Raw genomic sequence first — 27,823 nt, forward strand, 5'->3', positions numbered from 1 at the left:
GCATTAATGCAGCATCTATCTGTGCAGAAACAAAACAAATAAATAAGGTAATCTGAATACTTGTAAAAAAGAATGGTTATCACTTTTTATATAGCTATTAGAGAAGTAGTTCACTTTAAAATGAAAATTATGATTTACTCACCCTCAAGCCATCCTAGGTGTATTATGACTTTCTTCTTTCAGACGAATACAATCTGAGTAATATTAATAAACACCCTGACGCTTCCGAGCTTGATAATGGCAGTGGATTGTAACCATCAGTTTGAAGCTCATAAAAGTGCATCCATCCATCATAAAAGTGCTCCACACTGCTCCAGGGGGTTAATAAAGGCCTTCTGAAGTGAAGCCACGAGTTTGTGTAAGAAAAATATTCATATTTAACACGTTACAAAGTAAAATTCTAGCTTGCGGCCATACGCGAGTCTACTTGCGCCTAACTTACGCCTAACTTACGCAACTTGTGACGTCAGAAGTAGTGTAGTGCGTCATGGCGTAGTGTAAATATCAGCAGTACGTCGCATTACTCGCATAAGTTGCGCTTTAGACTTAAGTGAAATCCGTATGTTCGTTTGGCCGGAAGTTAGTTATTTTACTTTATAAAGTTTTAAATATGAATATTTCTCTTACAGAAACTCATCGCTTCGCTTCAGAAGGCCTTTATTAATCCTCCAGAGCCGTGTGGAGCACTTTTATGATGGACAGATGCACTTTTATGGACTTCAAAACAGAAACCGGCCATTCACTGCCATTATAAAGCTTGGAAGAGCCAGGACATTTTTTACTATAACTCAGATTGTGTTCGTATGAAAGAAGAATGTCATATACACCTAGGATGGCTTGAGGGTGAGTAAATCATGGGCTAATTTTCATTTTAAAGTGAGCTACTCCTTTAAGATATGGTTAGGGTTTGCAAGATTGATCAAGACATGGAAACAAATCAGAGAAAGTCATGTCTTCTAATATTAACTGTAGCCATTACTTTTGTCCATCAAATTTGCTTTAAATGCAACTTTAAGCTTCCTTCTGCCTCTCTTTATCCATACCCGTTTCCAAAAATCCATCAAAAATTTTTCTTTTTTTATCCAAAACTCTTTAAAATTGTCATTTTCAACACAGTCTTTAAACATAATAGTATTACTATTGTTAATCCAAATAATGTCTATTTTATATGTGATAGAAAACATTCACAATATATTGAAAAAATCTGATTTAAGTTCAACAATGTAATTAAACAAATGAACTGCTCGTCATCAGAGGATTTAATTAAACAAATGAACTGCTCGTCATCAGAGGATGACATTTATCGTGTTATATTTGTGATTAATTCATCTCTCGCTGCTAACTGACCTTTATTTCAAAGTCTCCATGATTAAAGAAGCTCACCGCTTCCATCATCCATCATGACAATAACTTCCCAGATCATTAAGAGCCAGTCGCTTCCAGTCCGTGCATAAACAACCTTTCAGGCCCTTCACTATTGAGGAAGACTGAACACCGGAAATCAAATGTAAAGATTATTTGAAATGCTCTCACCATACCATTTCCCATAAGCTGACACTGAACCAGCACTGGGCCACAAGTGGAGACAGGCCGCTGGTTTGAATAAATGCAACTTACAAATCAATTACCAGATAACTTAAAATGACACGTAAATGTTTTTTTTTCCCTCCATGAAGCTATACACTATAAAAAGACTTAGTGTAGAACTATATTCTGTAAAAAACTTTTGAATTTTAGCAAAACCTTTTCCTTTTTTTTTTGCACAACCGAAAAAAGAGAGAAGGATTTATTATATCTGAAAATATGGAAATTGTCTCTATTTTAGCTGTGAAACATTTCTATCTTAGTCATGCATCTAGATTTAAACTAGCATTTTACCATGGAGGCCTAATCGTAACTTTAAGTCATATATTTTATTTTATCATATAATACATTCAAACGATTTAATTTTTTTTTTTTTTTTTTGAAAAAAGTCTCTTCTGCTCACCAAGGCAGCATTTTGATAAAAAATACAGGAAAACAGAATATTCAGAAATATTATTACAATTCAAATTACTTTTTTAATATACTGTATTTTAAAATTTAATTTATTCCTGTGATCAAAGCTGTATTTTCAGCATCATTACCCCAGTCTTCAGCGTCACATGATCCTTCAGAAATCATTCTAATATGATGATTTGATACTCAAGAAAACTTTCTAATTATTATCAATGTTGAAAACAGCGTGCTGCTTAATATTTTTTGGAAACTGTGATACATTTATTTCAGAATCTTTTGATGAAGAGAAAGCTTCAACAGCATTTATTCTAAATGGAATATTTACTTTACTGTTATTTTTCAATCCTTTCTGACCCAGAGAGAGCAGGTTAGGTATGAAACAGCTTCACAAACACTCTTTTCAACCACACAATATCATTAGTTCTGTCTTACAATGATTCAAACTATTACAGAAGTACTGGGATAAACGTTTATAGTTCGTATATAAACACTGATGTCTACGGTAGCGATCAAAATATAGTAAATATTGAAAGTGACATGGCGCTTCAACTAAAGATTCAATTGCATCATTACACCAGTAGGTGGCGACAAGTGACTTAAATGTATTTGTCATTGAATGAGAGAGAGAGAGAGAGAGAGAGAGAGAGAGAGAGAGAGAGAGAGAGAGAGAGAGAGAGAGAGAGAGAGAGAGAGAGAGAGAGAGAGAGAGAGAGAGAGAGAGAGAGAGAGAGAGAGAGAGATTCCACGCATACAGACCAGTAATATGACATGTAAAAATAAACAGCAGCCTGGCTTTTTAATGCAGGAAAGCACATTACAACAAGGTTATTTTACACATTCTCACAGCAAAAAAACAAAACCATTATTTTATAACATGAGACCCTATAATATCATACTGCATAGCAATAAGACCACATTTGGTTAACGCTAACATTTTTTTTAATGTTGAATGGAATGTCAGTGAGTCTCATTTCTAATATTGTTTATCTATAGGTTCTTTAGATATTAGGAATTATTCAATTTTGAAAAAAATAAAATAAACTCCAAAAAAAATAAAACGTTGTCATCATTTTTATTATATGCGGGGAGTGTTAGTTATCCCTGAGTTAAGTTAGAACTAGTATCTGCTTGTTTTAATCCCAATGTGAAAAATGCATAGCCAGTGGACTGAAATTATACAGTACACCAAGAGTTATTAATAAAATGTAGGATTTAAAGATGTTGCATTTATAATGCAAAGGCTGGTATTATGAGGAAAACAAATAAGAAGAATGGGAAAAGATGATCAACAGACGCACTGTTTCAATGCAGATTTCCTGCATCAGGCAGACTCTTGCCAGAATCTTCTCACACATGGACAGGGTTTCTGACCAGGTTCACTACATTTGTGCTTCCTTAAATAGCAGGAGTTTCACTTTTTGCATTGCTAAGGCTAATGTTTGACACTTCCAGGGAGTGTGTATCACGTGAGCTACAGGCATCAAACATTAATATTCAGCTCAGGTCACGTTTATCGTAACAAATTTCATACTCACAATTTTTTTTTTTTTTTTTGCATTTGAGACCATTAAAAAACTAAAGACATTTAATTTTTAAAGCTTGCTCATGTCTCTAAATACAGCATTCACTGCTAAAACAAAACATTTTCTTTTGTCAGCATTATCTTGTTTTCCAGTAAAAACTTCAAATGACAAATTGTTTTTAGAGAATATATGTTAATAAAAAATTAATTGGTAACACTTTACTTAAAGCATTTTTGTATTATAAAACTATTTTTAATGCATTGATTATGCCTTGTGTGGTCTCACGAATAATTATAGCTAGTTATAATACTTTATATTATTATTTATTATTATAATATTCATTGTTAATCCTTCCGAAAGTATAACACATAATTATACTGCATTATAACTTTGGTTACATTTACTTATGAAAAAGATATAATGCATTAAAACATACATTATAAATACCTTTATAATACATTATACATAAAGACTTAAGTGTTTACCACTTTACATGAACTAACAATTGAGCAATATATTTTTACATCATTTATAAACCTGTTCACAGTGCATTAACTAATGTTAACAGATACAACTTTTGATCTTAAAACTGTGTTAGTAAATGAGTAGATTAACTAACGAAACCTTATAAAGTGTGACCAATAAATTAATTCAAGATATATTCTCTATTTTTCTTAAATTCTTTTATTTTGATTAATATAGTATACAGTTTTTGCTTTTGCTGTACATTTAAAAACAAGACAAAAGTACTGATTAAAAGTGCAGTCACATTAGCGAAATTTCATCGGCTAAAAAGGTTCATTGTCTATGGTCAATATTGTAGCGATGCATGAAGAAATTGTTCAAACCAAGCAGCTTTCTGTTGGTCAACGTGGAAAATCCACATGACCAACTTGAAATCGTTGTGAAATCTGTGGAGAAATCTTTAGTCCTTACACAAAAATTCCAATTCCTATTGAAATGACAGAATTTCACAAATGTCAAATTTGTCGCGTAAATGTGACCGCACCATAAAGGTACACTACGTAACTTTTTTTTGTTCAAAATCAACAACATATAAAGAGACAATACATCATCAATCCCTCTTCCAAAACGCTTTTTTTGTCTTTTCCTGATTCACTATGGCAAGTCTATTATATTTAGAGCTGTCGGGATGGTTTTTGTGGAAAATTACATATATGCGTCACGCTTTTCGTCAGATCTGTAAATAGAGAAATGTTGCTCCGGATACTTTGACTTGTGTCTGGTGTGAGAGTGGCAGAGGATAGATGTCACAACGAGCAAGAAAGGCTGACATGGAGCAGCTAAATCTCCAACCTCTGTTTAAAAAAAAAAAGGCCAGTCTGTTGGCAAAAAGAGAACGCGACAGAGCTCGTAATAAAACAAGAATCAACATTGGCTGGGCTTTTTGAAGAAGGCGAGAAAAGTTGTTAATGATGGCATTTTTATTTCTCAACAGGCGAGTAAGGTTTTAATTGAACAGATAAATTGCCATTATGCATCTCTCTAACAGAGTTGATTGTAAGCATTATCTATTGTGAAGGGTAATTTTATTACGGTTGTTATAACTCTATGCTGGAATTTATTTTCAAGTAAGCACCGTGTCTATAAATGGGTAAAACTACAGTAATGTCTTCAGCTAGCTGGTTAAATCTCTTAAGCCTAGTAGTGAATGTTTTATGAGCGGTATAATAACCATATTCATCCGCACAATCACGCAGAGCCCAAGCACAACCAAAACAATGTTCATCCGCAAAATGCTTGCAGTTTTGTTTTTTAACCGCTAGAGGGCCGGAAGTTACATAGTGTACATTTAATCTTTTTTTTTTTTTTTTGAAGTGTCGGTGAAAATTTTACATCTTTGATTAGACAAAAATTTATAATTTACTATAACCACACTTTACATCCAAAATAGACTTACATACATAAAATATATTATCATTTACCAGGAGAAAATAGCATTTTGATTTAGTTTTACATACGCTTTCAGAAAAAGAAAAGGTTCTTGTTTAAAAATGTAGATTATTGCTCAAGGTCCATATCCTTTACTGCACTCTAGATTGGTTTACATTTGTAGACCAGCAAAATACTGAGTAAAGAAAGATAAAAAGAAAGAGGGCGGTGTCATTCGGCCCAGGTGTCGCTCTCACTTCTATCAGTAATGGCTGCTGCTGTGTTTTCATCCTTATCATGAAGGTTGTTGTTGTTGTTGTTTTTGTTGCTGTAGGTGAACTGCATCTCATGCCTGTTATTCTGGATGGCTGACGTTTCCTGCAGTCTTAGTTCATCCAGCTTCCTCCACAGTTCCTCACGTTCCTGCTCTTTCTTCTTCTCTCTGAGGACAGAAGTGATGGCAATCATGAGCAGTGTCATTTTAAACTAAATGCAAAGAGTAAAGGTGTATTCTTACCGCTGTCTGTCAGATTTGTATGAGGCTGTCAGTTCGTCAAACAGTTTGCTGTTCATCTCCATCAGTGTTTTTAACACATTGTACACCAGGGCCACGATCGTCCTGAGACAATGTAGAGTAAAAGAGTTTACAACAAGCCTGCGTGTCATTTCTTTACTGTCAGACTTTGTAGAATTTAAGGTTCCAACCATTTAAAGACTTTCATAGTAAATTAAGCAAATCAAATCTTTCATTTTACTTAGAAAAGACAATGTTACAACATGCTGTTCATTTGAACTTTTAATTAATCAAAGAATAAAACAAATAAATATCCCCAAAAAAAGTAGCACAACTGTTTTCAATATTGATAATAATATATTTTTTTTCTTGAGTATCAAATCAGCATATTAAAATGATTTGTGGTTTTTTGATGTGGTTCAGCGATCTCTGTGACGGGAGAAAGTGTGTGTCTCTGCCTGTCGTCTCACGAGGAGAAGCCTAAAGAAGCCGCTGTTTTGTTTGAGGAGAAAGTTATTGAAGAGTGTGTGAGAGAGCCGATTATTGTTTGGAAAAGACTTATCTAAAAAAACACACAATCCACAGCAAGCCGACCCCATCTCCTTCCTTCTTTCCACAAACGAACTTTTGTGGACAGACGTCAACATTAGACGTGCAGAAGATGTCGAAAAAAGACGTCGCCTGCCGTCACAAAACAACCCCTTCAGTGGACCAAATTTGGACGTCCAAAAATTACATGAAAAAGACGTCAATCTGACGTCATATTGCGCAGTGGGTTATTTAATGGGCCTGAGCTGAGTTGATACTAACAGTTGTATTTTTTTATCAACTAACATTGACAATATTTATTAATATTAATTAACAAACATTAATAAATGCAATGTTAATGTTAGTTCATGTGTTATGAAATTAAACATTAACAATTAAAACATTTTTATTTTTGGCTGAACTATTCCTTTATATCCATTATATATTTCCTTTATACATTTGATCCCTATCTGTGCCAGTGTTCAAATCACAACAGCAAAGATCAATTTAAAAAAATATCCAAAACCTACGGGTTCCAGTGTTCTTTGGAGATCCGGTACAGGTTTCCAAACATGATGGGAAGGATTTTGGCATTATTCTCCTCGATTAGACTCAAAATGTATTCGTTGTTCCAGAAGTACAGTGCTCGTTCTGCTACCTGCAAATACCAAACAGCCAGATTAATAATGAGAGCCAATAACTTGTGTTGAAATGTACAGCAGTCAAAAGATTAGGGTCAGTAAGATTTAAAGAAATTATTACTTTTATTCAGCAAGGACACATTAAATTGATCAAAAGTGACAGTCAAGACTTTTATAATGTTACAAAAGATTTATATTTAAAATAAATACTGTTCTTTTGAACTTTCTATTCATCAAAGAATCCTGAAAATGGTTTCTTCACAGTTTTCACACACACATAAAAAAAAACTATTTTCAACATTGATAAATGTTTCGGGTTACACTTTCTTTTAAGGTGTCATTGTTTCAGTGTAATTATATATTTAAATGCCGAGTAATAATAATTAACTACATGTGCTTAATATAGGGTTAGGGTAGGATTAGGATTTGGTTGAGGGTTAGTTGCATGTAATTATGCATAATTTACTGTTATTACTATGGTAAGTACATGTAACATTATGTAACAAGGACACTAAAATAAAGTGTTACCAATGTTTCTTAGAATGTTTTCTTAATGATCATGTGACAATTTTTACTGTATTTTTGATCAAATAAAGGCTGGAATACACTACATAACTTTTGCACAGATTTACAGTCTGGACAAGTTGTCGAAAGTCAGAGCTGTTTGATATTTTGAGCAGATTTAGAACATAAACAGTCATTTCGAAGGCTGCGTCACATTTGTCAGTTTGTTTTGTTCGTATTAATGACTTGAATGTCTGGTAGTGTGTGATCCTCAGTCATTTAGTGTATAATGCCCAGTTTTTCCTCTATACCCATTTACAAAATTGGCAAATGTATGAGGTCTATAGTTTTTTTTTTATATATACATGTTCAGATTTTAAAAGTCTTGCAGTGTATTCCAGCCTCAAGAGACTTCTTACCAAGAGAAATCTTACCAACCCTAAACTTTTAAACAGTAATGTAAATGCAAATAGCATTTGTAATCTGCCGTTTTTCCCTAACATGGTGTGATGAAATTGGACAGGTCAGCAAACAGACCCCAATTACAATCTTACACTGTACCTGAAAATGAGGGCTAGCTACACATTTAGAGATTTGCTTAAATAAAGGCTCCTGAATCTTCTTGAACTGAGTGGGTTCAATAACATCCAGAATCTCTTCGATTTCCCCTAGAAACATGACCTAAATAAAGCAGAGAGACAGAACCCAGGAACTCAGACACATAATTCGGCAAACATACAATGAGAAAGTAAAAAAGAAAAAGAAAAAAGATAATAGTAATGAATGCAAAACTGTGCCAATATAATGGCTGTATGTAATAACTGTTATAAAGACAGTTATCAGATGGGCTTACCTCTTTCTGACTACATGTCTTGGGCCAAAATTTCAGAAGGCCACGAACCACCTAAGAGAAAACAGAAAAGACCTAATAAATTTAGCAATCCTAATGAATACGAGTTAGAAAACAAATATTTCAGACACACACACACACTAATCAATATAAAGGAAACGATAAAATATTATATATAATATTATATATATATATATATATATATATATATATATATATATATATATATATATATATATATATATATATATATATATATATATATATATATATATATATATATATATATATATTCATGCTGAAAAACAAGTGATAAATAGAAAAAGTAAATAAACAAAACAATATATAAAAACTAAAATAAAAACTACATTTATAAGTTTTTAAAGTTTATCTTTGAAATAATAATAAATAATAATTAAAAAAAAATCTAAAAACTAAATCTGACCCTCACTACATTAAAAATATTTTCTTACAAATCAACCAAAAAGTAAAGCGTAAAGGAAAACAAATACATATATATACACATTATTTATATATATATATGTGTGTGTGTGTGTGTGTGTGTGTGTGTGTGTGTGTGTGTGTGTGTGTGTGTGTGTGTGTGTGTGTGTGTGTGTGTGTGTGTGTATGTATGTATATATATGGAAATTAATAAATTGTATATTTTTATTATTATTATTATTTTATGAGGTATATCACTTCAGTTACAAGGGGTGATGATTATTATGATTTTCTTGTCTAATTTGTTAGCTAGCTATTTTGCAAGAAAATTAATAAAGACCTTTTTTAAATGTATCGTAAGAAATGTGTTGTGCTAATTGTGACATTCAGTTGTTTATTAGTGTTGACAAGAACTGACTGCCTTGTATAAGTGGTTACTTAGCTTTCGATTATATAACAGTAAATTTGGCACCTTTCTGTCTTCTGATTGGCAGAATCCATTTCTCATTCCTTTTTTGGAAAATCATGCAAACTACCGATGAAAATTTTGGTCATTTCATCTACTTCAAGTTGATGTGGGTGCTGTACTATTTTTTTTATTATTGTGTTATTTTTTATTATTTTATTGCATCACATAAACATCCCATAAGGATCAGCTGTGCCATTTTCCCTGCTGTTTACTTGTGGTTTCCAAACCTAGAAATATGAAAATCATTCATCGTACCATATCATTTATTGCTCTGCCTTCAACATGACCGCCCTCTAAGTTGGGGGATTTATGCCTGTGCACAGCCATGAGTTAATTCTTGCTTACAGGCGAACACAAGTGGTAATGAGCTCTCATCTACAGTCATGAACACTGGGGCTTCCCTGCGGTCGCCACCACGTCCTCAGAATCAAGTCACTGTTCACGCATGACTGTTCAACAAAACACAGCAGCAGCCGTATAATCACAATGGCTGAAAAACACACTCCATGGCAATGCAGATGGCATGAAAACCAAATATTAAGCCAAACCTCCAGAAGCCCCTCAGCATCTTTGCACCCTATGGTATCCGAGATGTGTGGGATGAGTACCTGTTCCGAGGCTGCTAAAGCCTAGCTCTTTAACATCTGGCAGTCCCTCAAGCAGTCATTTATAAACTATCATCATTGTGCCTTCAAAATACTTAACTTCAAGATACTCCAGAGGGATTTTCTCTATAATAAGCACAGAATTGCAAGTCAAATTAGTAGCACACTCCATATAAATTATACCCTCACTGTCCAAACATCTACTATGAAATAATGAAACACACACACACACACACACACACACACACACACACACACACACACACACACACACACACACACACACACACACACACACACACACACACACACACACACACACACACACACACACACACACACACACACACACACACACACACACACACACACACACACACACACACACACACACACACACACACACACACACACACACACACACACACACACACACTTCGACTGGGCCAGGGCAACACCTTGATTCTTGTTTTTTTTTTCAGCCATTCTGTTGTAGATTTGCTGGTGTGCTTGGAATCATCGTCCTGTTGAATGACCCAATATCATCCAAGCTTTAGCTGTTGGACAGATGGCCTCACATTTGACTCAAGAAAACTTAGGTATACAGAGGAGGACATGATCGACTCAATGACTGCAAGGTGCCAAGGCCCTGTGGCTGCAAAACATGGCAAAAATCATCAACCCTCCATCAGTATGATGGACAGTTGGTATGAGGTGATTGTGCTGAAATGCTATGTTTGGTTTTCGCCAAACGTGGCACTGTGCATTATGGCCAAACATCTCCACTTTGGTGTAATCTGTCTAATGGACATTGTTCCAGAAGTCTTATGGTTTGTTCAGATGCAACTTTGCAAACCTAAGCCATGCTTAGAGAGAAGCAGCTTTCTCTTGGCAACCCTTCCAAACATGCCATACTTGTCCAGTCTTTTTCTAATTGTACTGCCCAGAACTTTAACATTTAACATGTTAACTGAGACGTGTAGAGTCTGAGGTGTAGTTCTTGGGTGTTTTGTGATTTCTCTGAGTATTGCACGATCTGACCTTGGGGTGCATTTGCTAGGACGTCTATTCCTGGGAAGACTGGCTACTGTCTTGAATGTTTTCCACTTGTGAATAATCTTCCTTACTGTAGAATGAATCAGAAATGAAATCAAATTGTTTGGAAATGGCCGTATAACCCTTCCCAGATTGATGGCAGCAACAATTGCTTCGCTAAAATCATTGCAGATGTCTTTCCTCCTTGGCATTATGTTAACACACCTGAATGCTCCAGATTAGCAAACTGCCAAAACTTCTGCTTTTATAGAGGTGATCAATCTTGCTGATAATCCATTACTCAAAAGCATTTTTAGCAGTGCCTGGCAGCTACTTTCCCTCTTAATTCCTATGGAAGCAGTAAGGGTGTACTTCGTTTGTCACCCATAGCTTTTCCATTTTGGCCTAGTTTTTGTTAAATAAATAATGACACGGTGTAATATGTCATGTGTTATAGTTCATCTGAGGTTGTATTTAATTGCTTCATTAACGTAATTTACGTCACACAGATAGATGATCTTAGAAGTCTGGAGTTTATCACACTGAGAGTCTACAATGGCGCAAGCACCTGCAACCCTGGTAGGCGGACATTTTTATTCTAACCCTTTAAACCTGATTTCGCTTCTCTGTTTGTGATCAGATCATTTTAAGCCACTAAACTCAAGGTAAGTTTTCAGTCAAATGATCCAGTAAGTGTATTCATTCAAACAATCAGTCCAAAACAGTGCTAATGTATAGAAAACGTCTAGGTTCCTAATGTAACCAACTTTACGTCAGAATAGTGTTTCGTCAACGAAAATTATGACGAAATATTGTCGTCAACGAACCGTTATCACCTGACGAAAACGAGACGAGACGTAAATGCTGGTCATGTGACGATGACTAAAATACATGTATAATGCATTATCGTTGACGAATAAAAACGAGACTAAATGTGGTTTACAAAATAAAAACTATGCTAAAATGTCTCTTCATTTTCGTTGACCAAAACGAGACGAGACGAAATGTTATAACGTCACGACGAATGAGAGAGTTGTGCGTGAACCCATAGCTTTGTCGGCTTTAAATTCTGGTTTGCGATCTGGTCACCCGATTATCAGCGAATTTAACAATATTATTCCATTAGTTATTCTATTAAAATGTCTCATTGATATATTTGACACATTCATAATCATTACTTTTGCCGGTTCTTTGTGACAGCTGTTATGTATTGGCAGCGTCTCTGGTTACATGAACGCGTCACCGCATCAGCACCAGAACATGGAGATTTTATTTTAGAGAATAATCGCACAACCTATTCGATATTCTATAATTAAATAAACTAATCAAATATCCAAAAATCGTGACTCATCCCTGCATGGAATCTCTTGTTTCTTTTCCCAAATCTTCACTCACGTCTCACCCATTTTCTAAAGGGATTATAAACGTTTCTTCATTGGTTCGCTTTTAATTAGGCCTATTATATTCGTATTCTTTACTGTGGTAAAGTAGAAAAACACTGTAGGACAAATAGCCTACATTTGTACTTGCATGTCAAATTCTTTTTAACACAGTTTGTGCTTGTTATATTAGACATAGGGCGCGTCAAGTTTAGTTGTAAAGCGCGTTTCACACGCGCAGGTGATTTTTAGTTTCACTTTCTCTGGCAGCGCAATCTCAGACATAGCCTAAATATTTCGCCCTTGTGGAGGATAAAATTCGCTCTTCAGACCAATTTACATCAAGTAGAAAACACGAAGATATCATAAAGAGATCGATGGTCTCTTTCCTGCTCGTGTCCCACATCCCTCTCAGAGCGCAGAGTGGTAGGCTATATCACGCGTCTTTGTGTGGAAATATAAAACGAGTTTCTTTTTTTAAATAACCTCCCAACCACCGCCGGTAGTTGGTCCATTACCGCGGTGGTAAAAAAAAACTGCCACCGTCACAGCCCTAAATATACTAAATATAATAAGATAACCTTGTTTGAAATTCTATATTGACTGGGTTAAAAAGAATTGCATTACTAAAAAGAGACTAAAATACAATTTTCATTGACTAAAACTAGACTAAAATGTCATCAGTTTTCGTTGACTAAAACTAGACTAAAATGTCATCAGTTTTCGTTGACTAAAACTAGACTAAAATGTCATCAGTTTTCGTTGACTAAAACTAGACTAAAATGTCATCAGTTTTCGTCGACTTAAACTTGACTAGACTAAAAAGAGTATGAACGTGACTAAAACTACTAACTAAAACGACAGCTTGACACAAAGACTAGACTAAAACTAAAATTAAAACAGGCCGCCAAAAACAACACTACGTCAGAACGACTGATGAATTGGGATCTCGCCTGAGAGCCCAATAACCTTCGAGTGTAAACAAAACAAGCCAGTGGACATTGGCGAGTGAGATTTGCATTGCGAACCACACTGAAATGGAAGCATGCTGAACTCACCAATTTTGCACTGAGGAGCCAAGGTGGTGTCCTGGCATTTCAGCGGTGGTACAGCAATTTTGGCGATGGGACGTAACATTTCCATTCCCTCCTTCAGGGAATGGGGGTTACATTAGTACCCTAAACCTTCCCTATCAGTCAGTCACATTCAATGTTACATCAGAATAACTGACGAATTGGGATCCCAGCCAAAACGCTGGAATTACTGCCCCTTCCAGCGCCCCGCGTTAGCTGCCTAATCCACCCGCACCTGCAGGGGCAGAGAAAGGACAGAGCTTTAACGCAGAGAGAGAGTCGATCACTGCTGTTCCCTCTTATCAACACAGTGATTGACTATTTGGATAACACTGGGAAAATGTGCCTATTCCAAAAAGAAAGGGACGCTACTGAGACCACATCCTGCTCATAGGGTGGTAACATGTGGAGTTACACATATGGACTGACCATTAGGGCAGTGCTACATATGGAAGGTCTCTCTGGTAGATCCAGCCTAGCTAGGGTGAAGTCAATACCGAGCAGCGACGGCAGGGTGGGCTCTGCCAAGGGAAAAACATGTGCTCGCCAACAGGGAAGCCGTACCGTGGAAAAATACACATGTGGGATCATCTGTAGGGGAATTACGACACATGGGCACCTAGTCTAGCACAAGGGCTGACATTCTGGGCATACACACAAGTGCTAGACTTAGCGTTGGATGCATCCACAGCGTCTGACTGCCCAAGATGCTGGAGGAACTCATGCAGGGTTCATATCATGCAGAGCAGATAAGCGCTCGTATCCCGTCCTAGGAGGGGAGCGGCACAGAAAGCAAGGCACCGAGCGGGTCCCCCTACATACTAGCTACTTATAGCCAGTACATGGGACGACACATGCTCTACACAGAGATTGTAAAAACCTCACAAATGTGTTGGGTGTCGCCTAGCCCGCAGCTCTACAAATGTCTGTCAGCAATGCGCCGTGCGGCAGTTGAGTGAGCCCTCACTCCAAGGGAGCTCGCCTGGTCGTGAGCCTTATACAACAAGACTATGGCATTCACTATCTAGTGGGCCAACCTCTGCTTGGAGACAGCCTTTGTGAGACGACGGCTGCAGTGTTGTCCATCCAGACAAGCACATGCTTTTCCTGTAGCAGTGATCTGAAGCAGCGCAGAGCAAGCCGTACTGCTAGCAACTCGAGGCAATTGATGTGCCACTGCAGTCATCCTGTCCAAGAGCCCAAGTCAGCATGCCTGTTGCACATGGCACCCCAGCCGGTGGTAGAGGCATCTGTTGAGACAACAACATGCCCAGGCACTTGCTCTAGGGGAACTATTGCCCATATAAAAGCAAGGTCTGACCAGGGGCTGAAGGTTTGGCGACAGTCCGGTGTGATCGCCACCCGGTGTGTGCCACGTTGCTATGTCCATCTCGAGACTCTGCTCTGTAACCAGTGCTGAAACAGTCTCACATGAAGCAACTTGAGCGCCGTGATTGCGGCTGCAGATGCCATATGCCCCAGGAGCCTCTGAAACAATTTCAGTGGAACCACCATCCTGCCCTTGAATTGATGATATACAAACTGCGTATAAAAAAAAAGAAAAAGTAAAAAAATATATTATATATATTATGTTATTATTATGATTATATATACACTCTCGATGCACTAATCACACACTGTATTTATGCAAATACACATTCAGGATAATGTTGTGATTTGTTTTGTATTTAGTCATTCTAAATGGATCTGTGTACTCCTGTTAGGTATCGCAACTTGACTTGTCTAAAATGTAAACAAACTCTTTGCTGTTGCAATGTACACATACTATACACTATACAGTTTTTTCTGCAATATTTTTTTTCCCCATAGGTGCTTCGGTGTGTATACTTTTATGAATTAGATCTTTTTATATCATTTGGTTATTTGGTGTCCTTTTGGAGTCTCAAAGTGTCCTTTTTTGGAAAAACAAAATTTACCTTGAAAAAGCTTTAAAAATTTAAATCTGTTGACAGCCCTAATATTTCTCTTTTTTAGCACAATATGGCAAACCCAACCTAAACCTACACTGTATTTTTGCCCTACAAAAGTCAGATGGTAGCCAGAGTGTAGCTGCAACACACAAAAAACAACAACAAAATAAAACGGGAAAACCAAATTGTTGGTGAATGAAATAATTTCAGATGTGCTGAATGTGTGAGCTCTTGTGGGGTTGTAGTGGGGTAGTGTGAAGGTGAAGGTGGGAGTGAGGTGAGCAGTACCACTTCAGTGAGGGTCGGGTCCTTTTCTAAGAACTGAACCACACAGTAAGCCAGCTGAAAGACAAAAAGGTCAACAGTGATTGTGAATAGATACTAAATAAGGGATAGTTTGTGCAAGCAATCAACCAGACAATGATTTATGTTTCGGCATACTTATGAATAGAAAATTAAATGGGATGAATTCTAGTTGCCCAAAATCAGTCTGCAGATTTTGGGCAGTGGAAGTTAACAGATTTAACAGAAAATAATGCAGAGTATGATGGGCACAGATTCAGATTTTTTAAACTTTAGACCAGAGGCCTGTTGCATGAAGCTGGTTTCAGTTGATACCCAGGTAAGTTTGAGATTAGTTTGAGCTAACTCTGGTTTTTCAGGCTCAAGAATGTAAAGTGGTTTTTAGAAGTGTTCATCGCCATGGTAACTTATGCTACACAGGTAACCTGCTCCGGAGCAGCTTTTATTCTGGGTTGACAAGCAAAAATATGCAATTTGGTGCAAATGCTGATATTTATATGGCCAAAAAGTGAGATGAAATTCTGGTAGCTTGTATGTAATTCAGTGAAACTTTTTATAACAGTAGAGTAGACTGCTTATAAAATGCACAAAAATATAAGTTGTCACTATATCTCACAGTAATATGTCAATAGTAAGATGGTATTTAAAGGTGCAGTAAGCGATTTCCGAGAAACACTGTTGACATTTGAAAATCAACCCAAACAAACACAACCTCCCTTCATTGCTCCACCCCCAAAATGCACAAGCACGAAATGCAAGAGTGGATGTGTCTTATAGCTGAAGCGAAGCAAACTAATGCTTCATGAAAAATAAAGCAGAGATGATACATACGTGTACACAAGAGTAAATACAAGCAAGAGTTGTTTGTTAGTCGCCAGCAGCACATCAGCGCCAGACAAACAATGACACTCAAAACTGTCCTGTTACTAGAGCTAACATTACAACAACAGCATATCTTGGTTCTGTGATACATTACTCACGTATGGAGCAGAAACAACGCAACCAGTCTTCCTACTTAGGTATTTCCAGGTCTTTTTCCAGTGATATTCCTCTGACCTTTTCTCTGTAGTAATGACTCTCTCTCTACAGTCTTTCTTCAAATCTCCCTCTTGCTCTCTCTATCTTCCCCTATCATGAGTGGACACGCCCCCTACTGCTGATTAGTGTGTAGTGGTCCTCAGTCCGATACACTTTCAACAGCGTTTCTCAGAAATTAAAATCTCTTTAAATGCTTAGTTTTATGATAAAAGCTCTTGATAATTTAAAGGCCTTAGAAATTTGCTTTAGGGTTATAGGGTTAAGCACCAACTCTTTGTGTACCTGTGCGTGAAACAGTGCTAGTCCTTTGGCAGTGTGCAGGGGAATGAGGATCTTCATGAGGAACTGCTTGTGTTCAGCTTTCAGCGGCAGAGCGAAGCCATTGATGATACTGCGATTACAAAGACAGTGACACAACTGATGACATGGAGGCCCAAAATTAGATGACTGAAGCCAGTCAACACCAACATGCTTCTGCCACAGGGTTCATGCTGATCCTGGAGCAAAAACAACCTTCTACCCAGCATGCATTCTGACTGCACTTACGCCATTAGATGAACTATGTGAACAGAAAATGAATAAATACGCATTAGCAAAGAAAAGAAAATGAAACAAAACTCACCTTCCCAGAATCTCGAGGAATTCAGCAACTCCATTAAAGTGCTCAGTTTCATAGAGGTATCTGGGAAAATTATTAGGGCATCCATGAACAATTTACATTTCAAATAAAATATGAACATAAAATGAGAATTTATTTCTATACTAAATGCACAATCCAACATTCTTATTCTTACATTAAAGCTTCACAAAGCTTCACAGACAATAATGTTGTGAGGAAAACAAAACAAAACATAAAACGTTGAAAATGAATATTGTCAAATATTATAACAATTTAAAATATTTTAATTTGAATATATTTTAAAATTGGATTTATTCCTACGTAGGGCTGGGTATCGAGTATCGGAAAAAAAAAGTCTTGTCATTCGGTACCAAATTTTGAATCGTCAACATCAGTGACAGAACAGGCATTTTTGCTAATGATGTCAAGGAGCCTATTGAAGTGGAGGAGAGAGCGTGCTGGACCGAGACATACGTGCGCTGGTTTCCAAAAGGCACCTACCTGGACACAATCCATCAGCATTGCTCTGTGGGATGGTGAGAAGTTCAAGCAGATCCAGAGGTTCAGTCATCAGGGGTCCAGCTCATTGATTTATCTCCCTGTGAGAGATATGTTGTCACGTTCAGCCCTCTTATGGACACTAAAGATGACCCGCAGGCGATTATTATCTGGGATGTTCTCACAGGACAGAAGATAAGAGGCTTTCACCGTGAAAGCTCTGCCCACTGGTTAATTTTCAAGTGGAGTCCAGACGGGAAGTTCTTTGCCCGAATGAGGCAGGACACACTGAGCTTGTATGAGACTCCTTCGATGGGTCTTTTGGACAAGAAGAGTTTGAAGATAAATGGAATTAAGGGTTTCTCCTGGTCACCTGGTGATAACATCATTGCATTCTGGGGTCCTGAGGATAAGGACATCCCAGCAAGGGTGACACTCATGCAGCTTCCATCAAGGAACGAGATCAGAGTCCGCAATCTGTTTAATGTTGTGGATTGTAAACTTCACTGGCAGAAAAATAAGCATGCCGCATGTATGATGTGCCCAAATTAAGTGCTGGCTGTGGCGACTGGCGAGGCATCAAGTTTACGTCGGCTTGATGGCAACAGCGAGTGATCACCGCGATGCAATGAATTGCGCAGACAAGCACTGCGTGCGGCGCACATGCTGTGTAGTAAAGGGAACCGCGCGTCTGGGCCATTCATTGACGCAGAACATCCAGGATTCATATTTAAATAGTCCCTTTGCGGTTTAATATTCTCACTTTGACATTTAATTTGAGAGAAACTATCACCACATCACAGAAGAAGGTCTAGACGGCAACCAGTCAAAATAAAAGTTTGGTTTAACTTAAAGAAACTGTGATAGAAATATATTACTCTTGTACAGTATAAATGTTCATCTTAATGTAATACAACTACTATTCCAACTACTACTACTACTAAAAATACAAATATTATTAAAACAAATCTTCTTCCATGTTAAACTTTTAACAGTAAACCTCTGTTGTGTAGCACTTGTTTGCTAAAAAATTTAAAGAGCTTGTTTAATTTTAATTTTAATAAAAGATAAATTAATGTTTTATGGCTTCATTTGATTACCAAATTTTTTTTAATTAAATACACACACAAAAAAAAAAAAACCCATTTCATAGGGCCCCATTATTGTATACAAATTAATAAATTAAGTTGTTTTTATGAATTAAATTAATTATATATGTTTTTGATTAAACCATTAAAATGTAATGTAGACTAAATTAAACGGAAAGCACATAACTGGGTAAAAATAAAATGGAATAAAAAAAAACCATTAAGAATGTAATTTTTGTTAAACTTAATAAATTGCTGTTAAATTGAACACGTTTCATGAGCTTGTAATTGCTAATGTGTAATTTCATAATTAATTCATTTCATTTTGATTAATACAATTTAATTTAACCATCCAGAAAAATTTAAACGGGAGGAAAAAACTGAATCCAGAAGAATTTTAAAGAATTTGCTCACATTAAACTAGGCATCTTGTAAAGTGTGCTTATCCTTAAGGTTAGCTGTTCGAAGTCATGGTATCGGTATCAGTATCGATATCGAAAAAAATTACGATACCCAGCCCTATTCCTATGATGGAAAGCAGAATTTTCAGCATCATTACTCCAGTCTTCAATATCACATGATCCTTCAGAAATCATTCTAAAATGTTGATTTGCTGCTCAAGAAACATTTATTATTATTATTATTATTATTATTATCATCAATCAATTAAAAACAGTTGTGCTGCTTCATATTGTTGTGGAAACCAGTTATTAATTTATTTAGGATTCAAAAGAACAGAATTTGTTTGAACCAGAAATCTTTTGTAACATTCTAAACCTCTTTACTGTTACTTTTGATCAATTTAATGTGTCCATGATGGTGTGTTCTTACCTCAGAAAAAGGTTGTTGATCTGTTTCCGAATAAAGGCACGCAAACCCAGAAACTTCCCGTAGATGCGATGCAGAATCGTTTTTAGAAACTCTCTCTCACGAGGATCTTCACTGTCAAACAGTTCTAAGAGCTGGAAAAAAAAATGTTAATGAGTTAATTTTTCATAACAAAACCATTTTCTTGTGTCTTGCTCTAAGGTGCCAATTTTCTGCAGTTTGTTTGTGCTAATATCTTTGATAAATTGTTACACAATGGAATAGGATGACATTTTATTTGTAGTCAAGATACTTGGATTATCTGGGTTTATAAAGCATGAAGAAAGCTACATAATGGCCTCATTAACATTTCTTATAATAGTACAAGGCAGCATTAATGGTCATTGTATATTGCACTAACTTTTTTATTTAATATTGAAAAAAGAAAAATGAGAGTTACTGGAAAATGAGTTTTCTTTTTGTACGAGTTGTCAAGCCATTTGTTATTCTAGTTGTTTGATGAGAAAGCGATAAAACAGTTGTGAACATCACTTTAGAATCCATACAACTGTAGCAGCAGATTACTATTGCTGCATCACAATTCACATACTATACATCCTAAATAGGATTCAAAATTAGAATTGGTGTGTCCTAAATTGTAGTATGTTGAAATTAGTATTCCAAAGATACCCGGATGGTCTACTATTTCCGGTTAGAATCCAAAGTGCAGATCACTGCACACTCTAATGGCTAATATTGCCCACAACCCATTGCGATTCAATTAGAACTACAAACATGAATAAAAAGTGTTAAAAAAATAAATAAATAAAAATCTACAAACATGGCAGATGTGCAAGAGCAACGGTTAAGTAGAGAGTTAAGTTTAGATAAAAGGTATCAGTATACAATCAGTATCTAACCTGACGAAAACATTTTTATTCAATGTTATTCACATTATATTTCATCTGAAAAAGCATTGCAAACTTTTATAAAGATACATCTGGTCATTAACTTTTAAATGCATCATTGTGCAAACACATGAGGAGAGTTCCCACTTTGAGGAACTCTGCGTCGAAGATGACACACTATGGGGAACGCCTCTGCATGATAGTGTCTGAAGCACGTGTGAAACTAGACCAATCCTGATTGGTGCTACGTCATGACATAACGTGACACAGAAGCTTACAAAGGCGCGCTGGAACGCAACAGCTTAAGCTTCTGTTCTTGAGCAAGTGCTCTGAAAAAGAGCCGAGCATGCAAAGGCAGCTCTCGTGTACACTGTGAGCATTTGGGATATGGAAGAACTCGATGTTGGGATTGTCTAGCTCCGAGGAGGGAGATGTTCTCGGCATCTAAGCAGGGGATTTTAGGATTCGCCACCGCTTTCCCCCATATATGAGGAGCTGCTGGAGGTTGTGACTCATGCTTTGGCCAAGCGTAATATTGACTGGCCATCAGAAAATCAGGAACCGTATAAGGAAAGCAAACTAAATGAGCACTTCCAGATCAGTCGAGCGCAGCCTTCACATCGGGGGCCTTGCTTTCTTTCCCGATCTCCCCGATGAAATCTCCAGATCATGGGAAAGACCTCTCTCCTCATGCCTAACGAGCCCTAATGTACATAAATCTTCATCCATCCTGGGCTCGAAGGAGAACAGCTATGGGATGATATCTCTCTCTCACTTGACATTGCGCCATCCCTCATTGCCCCGTAACTTCCCACCAAACCTTGCCGTACAACTTCTAATTTGGTATGCAAGGCTTACATGGCAGTGGGTAGGGCTGGTGTGTAGAGCCCTGCACAAGCCTCAAATCTAGGCCCGAGCCCGGCCCTGGCCCGAGACGCTCAGGCCCTAGCCCGACCCGTGTCCGACAACTCATCAGAATTATCAGCCCGAAGTCCCCAGAGTCCGACTCGAGCCCGTTTTTTTTTTTTTTCACAGCGGCAGACTGCCATTAAAATATGTCCGTTTTGTTAGTTATGTTTCTTTTCTTTTCATTTCTTTATTAAGTTAATTTAGACAAATGTTTGGAGCACTTAAAAAAAATAAAAATAATTACGACCAAGCAAGCCGAGCCAACAGCGAGTAAAACATGTTTGATCAATTTAGCCTCTCAAATCAACGCTAATACTTTACTTAGCTACAATAAAATCCATAGATATAAAACACTCAAGCATATCACACAGACAGTTAGTTTAATGTTTATTTATTAAACCATAGTGAGTAAAATTTTTTGAAATACTGAGGCAGGCTCAGGCTGCTCGCAACAGCGCTCGCAAACGAAATGAGCAATAGTCAATCTAAACAAATTAAATTTAATAGGCCTAAATCAAAAACAAACTTGCAGGTTATCTTACCTCAAAAATGCACCACAGAACATGGCCATTCTTTTTTCCAGTAGTTTCCAACAGTTAAACGAAAATAAAGTCCAATCAAACGAGAAGTTAGAACAGTCTCTTACAGAGCATTGTGGAGAAAAAGAATAGCATTCACAGTGGAAGATTTTAACCCAGTCCTCTCTTCTATCACTCGCTATTTTTCTCTTAATATTCTCCATTATTTGCACATGAGGTGAATCGTTGGTTCCGCTGACGGGAAACCTTCTGTGTGTGTGTGTGCGCGTGCGTGCGACTGTCATGTCAATCATATGTCAAGTGTAATTATAAGATTATGAAAGTTATGAGGTTATTAAATGTCTTTCTATGTTTGTTTTTCTATCGTCAACGTCTCATATTTTTTTAAATTAATGTCTAAAAATATAAAAAGAAGGATAACCCAAAAAAGGCCAGAGGCCCGGCCAGCATGTGAACTATGACGTGAAAATTGGCCCGAAGCCCCGCCCTATGGGCGTAAAAAAGTCGGGGCCCGTCGGGCTCGGGCTGAAATGCAGGGCTTTACTGGTGTGTGCTGGCACACTATTGCAATCATGCAGGTGTACCAAGTCGACCTGCTCAGAGAACTAGACAAGGGCGAAGAGGTTGGTCCCGACTAGGGCTGCGCGATTAATCTCAATGAAACCACAAGCGATTTGGCAAAGGCTGCGATTATTTTATGCGAAACTTGTCAGTGCAGTGCGGCTGATCGGTAGTTAATCTGAACACCAGAGGGAGCTCTCACACAGACACGCCAAATATGCTCCGCCGCAGAAGTACAATAACATACATCGTTCCAGAAAATCCCTATCGGGCATCATACTATCTCTGTAGCTGAATAAACAGAAGATTGAAACGCTTTGATTGATTAAACATGACTTATAAACACACGACTGCCTTTTTCTGTGTAAGAAGCCACATCATCTCACAGAAAGATGCTCAACTGTCGTTATGAAGTGAGTTTGGAGTAAAAGCATGTTATTAAAATGTTGTCTTTTGTTGGACAAGAGGTTCATAAATGCTTCTCATGTTTGGAAAGATGTTTGACGCATGTTGCTTTTTCAAATGCACGTTATAAGTGACTCAAACTCGCAGTGCTTTCAGGATGGAGCAGCTTTTAAGAGCCGTACATCAATGAAAAGCTGTGCATAAAAAAAACAAATCGCAGCCTTTGCGATTTCAAAATCGTGGTAAGCCAACTCGATTTAAGTGCGAATACATGTAAATTGCGATTAATCGTGCAGCCCTAGTCCCGACAATATCAAAGAACTGTGTCGGGCCACCGGCTTGTCTCTCCGCGCCACTAAGAAGGACGACTACACCATTGGCCGCTCCATGTCAGCGTTAGTAGTGGCAGAGAGACATTCATAGTTGAACCAAAGAGAGAGATAGAGCGTTCCTTCTTGATGCCAGTCTGGGTCTCGTGGGAGCGCTGGCACCACACCGAGCCGGTGGAGTTGATCTGGAGGAAGTTTGGCTGGGTGGAGGTTGATCTGTTTGCTTTGCTAAAGACCACCCATTGCCACTATGGTTCTCCCTCATGCATCCAGCCCCACTGGTATATGCATTCATCCATGGCAGCGCCTGTAAGCATTTCCTACAATCGCTCTCATCCCGGGAGTTCTAGAGAGCGTCAGGCGGGATGGGATCAGTCTACTACTGGTAGCCCCATTCTGGCCTAGTCTGGTTCTCAGGTTTCATAGTGCTCCTTGAAGGTCAGCCTTGGGAGACTCCGTTTAGGAGGGACCTTCTCTCGCAGGCCGGGGGCACGATCTATCATCCCCGGCCAGAACTATGAGGAGGACCATCCCCCTGAGGAGGACCAGCTCTTAGGGGTAGGTCTCTCAACTGAGACCATTGTTGAGACCAGCCTAAACTCTAGAGCTCCCTCCACGAGGAAACTGTATGCCTTAAAGTGGAATGTGTTCACTTTATGGTGCAGCTGAAAGGGGTGTTTCATTCCCACCCACATGTAGAGATCGAATATTCAAGCCGTTTATCCATTTTCTACCTCTGAAAGTAAAAAACTAAAAATCAAAGTTGAATTCTTTTTAGTTTTTTTGTCAATTTCAAATTTTTCTGCTTTCAAATTTTGTAAAAAAAACTAAATGATCGCAATGCAATGTACACAGACCAATAATGTTATTATTATCTTGTTTTTTTAATTTGTAATTTCCAAAATTCTAAACAAAAAAAGTAAAAAAAATAAAAATAAACGAAAAACAAATAGTCTTCAGTCATTCAAAGCAGTTTGTACCCATTTGAAACTCTTAATGGACCGTTTCATAGAATGGTTTTGATCTGGCAGCATCAACTGTTATGTCATGTTAGACTGTCTGCACAGGAATGTGTTATGTAATGCTACCTTTAGCCCCAAGTCAATGAATCCCTGTCATGAGAGATGTATTTGACAACAGCCTTTATGTAACATGACATTATTAGTAAATGAGTCTAACCTCAATCACATTCATGAGGACATTAATGATATCTAAAACATTAGTAACTATAAAAATCAAGATTCAAACATGAGAAAAAAAAAAAAAGTTAATCTTCCACATGCAGGACTTATTTCAATAGATCACTATATAATGTGGAATAAAAGACCAGCTGACCATAGCTTTATAACCCGCTAGTGTTAAACTAAAGCAACTTCGAATGCAAATTTTCCTAAAGCGGTTAATTGATCATTAAGATCCAGTACATGATAAATATATGGAAAATATATTTATAATTGTACTTTGTACAAAAAAAATAATATATACATCACATACATGCTGATTTTTAAACAACTTTCAATTCATCAAAGAATATTGAAGAAAAAACAGTTTCCACAAAAATATTAAGCAGCACAACTATTTTTAACACTGATAATAACAAGAAATGTTTCTTAAGCATCAAATCAGCATATTAGTATGATTTCTGAAGGATCATGTGACACTGAAGACTGGAGTAATGATGCTGAAAATTCAGCTTTGATCACAGGAATAAATTACATTTTAAACAATTTTAAATATATTAAAACTACTATTTTTAATTGTAATAATATTTCCCAATATTGTTGTTTTAACTGTTTTTTTTAATCAAATATATGCAACTTCAGGGAGCATAAAAGACTAGCACACTGAGTGTCATTTTTCCGTCTTTGTAATCTTTCATTAAAAAAATAACATCAATTAACAAAAAGCTATACAACTAATAAATATAACAAATAAAATCGAGTTCCGTCCTACATTTTTTCAACATTGTTGAATTTCCGATTCACAAATACACCACAATGAGTAGAAAATGCAGTTTCATTTTGATTTTTTATCTTTAAGCTTGATTGTGTAATTCCTGCACAACAGCATCTCCAAATGGAAAAATAATGCATCAGGCATCAGTGAACGCGATCCACCACATCCCTGCTAGAATGACTCTTTTTGTCTTGTGTCTGCTGTCTGTTTAACCTCCTGTCATTATGTTCTTCATCCCAGCCTGGACTGCAATGCTGCCTCTTTCCTTCCTGTGGCGTAAACAGGGCGCTATTTAAAGCAGCCCAGGAAACGCTCGCATCATGGAAACTCGGCTTTGCCACCTTCCACACTGACTCTACATTCCAGAGCATTCAGTGCACTCAGGGGGAATGACCGGGTCGATATGGACAGCTGATGACCCGACGGTTTACGCAGGGACAGGGACTGACTGAGGCAGTTCTCCCAAGCATATCATTTCATATTTCTAAATATTTTCTACTTCATTTGTAAAAGTCAGAGTGAGAAAATAAATATATTATGTGGTCTTCTAGGAAAAAATCCTAAAAACAGGATACATTTACTTTAGGATCACAACTGATAAAACCGATATGACTCGTTTTAAGAGAATATGTTGAATGATGCTGCGTTTCTTTTATTCCCATTGGAGCCAGAGAAACATCAAGTTGCATTTTAAGAATAAATAAGAAAAAGTAAAATAAACTGTCACATCCTTTTGATTTTCCCAGCAAAAACGTCCCCAGTGCTTCGCATAAAAATCAGTCTACAGTCTACTTTCATAGACTACCTAGGAAGTCGCGGATAGCCTTGTTTCGTTACAAACCGTTCACACATTGGCAATGAAAAAAGTGATTAATACATAAAAATTCTTATATATAGCCCTTTTAAGAGAAAGAAAACTTAATATTTCATTCAAATATTGCTTCAGGTAAATTTATTATGTTTTAAGAAATTTTAAATAGCTTTACTGCTCCTTTAAAAAAAATGGCAAAAGCCCAGAATTTTTTTTTTTTTTTTAAATTTGTGTATTATATTTGTAATTCATGAATTAATATAAAGCACATATACCTGTAGCACAAACTTCTGGTCAATGTAACGTTTGGCAGTACTTGGCTGGAAGTCTGGATTTTCTAGGAATCGAAGGAAAAACTCGTACACCAACTGAAAAAAAGATGAAAAAATTAAATGAAGTAACAAAAGACACAATTTAATGCTTCCAGTATGCAGAAAGAGATATTAGAACATATTAGGGCTGGGCGATGAAACGGTAATGATAATTATCACAATATAATTTTCCGATATAATGTTTATGTGCCAAAAGTGGAACGAAACATTGCCACTCATTTGAACTAGGGATGCAATATATACCGGCCACCATATCGGTATCGGACAATATATATATAATGTATTATATAATTTAATAACAGTATTTCTTGTTATTAAGCTACAACATTTGTATTTATACTAAATGCATTTAGGCTACTGTTATTCATTATACAATGAATGGTTATACATGTTATTCAAATACCATAGAAACCATACATTTACATTTTACAATGATAATTAGATGCTATATGCATGGTTTTACCTGTGGTTATCACAATCTAAATGTATGCTACTATGGATGACCAATGGTTAATTTTAATAGAAGTAGAGTCCTAACTAAAACAGTCAGAATATGTCAATTTTATCCTATTTAGGTTGCTACAATTTTAATAGATGTTACCGTTTTAGTTAATGAACATAAATCATCCCAACTCAAGCTTCTGCTACTGTGACTCAACTCAAGCTACTGTCAAGTGTGCATTCCTAAGAGACAAAACATGTAATATTATTAATATATTGCAGCCTGCGCTGCAAGCTGTGATGAAGATGTGTGTCATCAAAGTCAGGCAAACCTGTTCCATGATTTGAAACAATATTACCTGTTAGAACATGCAGAAACTAAGACATGTAATTTTTCTATTAAGATACTTATTTTAAGTAAAAAAAAAAAAGACAAAGTGTAAAGAATTCAAAAGTGGTTTGAAATGTTCTACCTCAGATTTGTGAAATGTTCACCTGTTTGGCAAGTGTTTGTCATGTTCTGACAATATAAAGAGTGGTTTAAAACCACAATTGACTGTCTGGTTTCTACAATTTTTATTCAGGGGCAAAAAATCTGCCTTTAAACGTGAAAGAAAAAAGATTTGACATTTATCGATATCGACTGATTTGAAAAATGGTATCATGATTTGTTTGGCTATATCACCCAGCCCTAGAACATATAGCTTCAAACAAACAAAATGTAAGCAATGTAAATGAACTAGTGTATGCATTTACATCAACAATTATATTCTTTATAACCTTAAAAAAATGCTGGTCTTATAAGTCTTAAAGTTGACTCGTTTAATTTATTTACATGCATTGCTGTCTATGAGGTAAATTAAGTATAATAATTCATAAATATTTACATTTTTAA

At 36.7% G+C, this 27,823-nt stretch overlaps 1 protein-coding gene across 1 annotated transcript in view; it reads right to left on the reverse strand.

The window, feature by feature from the left end:
* Positions 1–4,256: 4,256 nt before the first annotated feature.
* Positions 4,257–27,823, reverse strand: part of ppp2r5a (protein phosphatase 2, regulatory subunit B', alpha isoform) — a 30,942-nt gene continuing 7,375 nt past the window's right edge. Inside the window, exons 4-13 of the mRNA XM_084090476.1 lie at positions 26,431–26,523; positions 19,762–19,892; positions 17,348–17,407; positions 17,008–17,116; positions 15,673–15,726; positions 8,455–8,505; positions 8,163–8,282; positions 6,987–7,114; positions 5,932–6,033; positions 4,257–5,856 (exon numbers count right to left, since the gene is read on the reverse strand). Coding sequence (XP_083946602.1) covers positions 5,646–5,856; positions 5,932–6,033; positions 6,987–7,114; positions 8,163–8,282; positions 8,455–8,505; positions 15,673–15,726; positions 17,008–17,116; positions 17,348–17,407; positions 19,762–19,892; positions 26,431–26,523 — 1,059 coding nt within the window. The 3' untranslated portion in view covers positions 4,257–5,645. The remainder of the gene's footprint in view (positions 5,857–5,931; positions 6,034–6,986; positions 7,115–8,162; positions 8,283–8,454; positions 8,506–15,672; positions 15,727–17,007; positions 17,117–17,347; positions 17,408–19,761; positions 19,893–26,430; positions 26,524–27,823) is intronic.

Source organism: Abramis brama, assembly GCF_963993115.1.
Source record: "Abramis brama genome assembly, chromosome: 18".
Lineage (NCBI taxonomy): Eukaryota > Metazoa > Chordata > Actinopteri > Cypriniformes > Leuciscidae > Abramis > Abramis brama.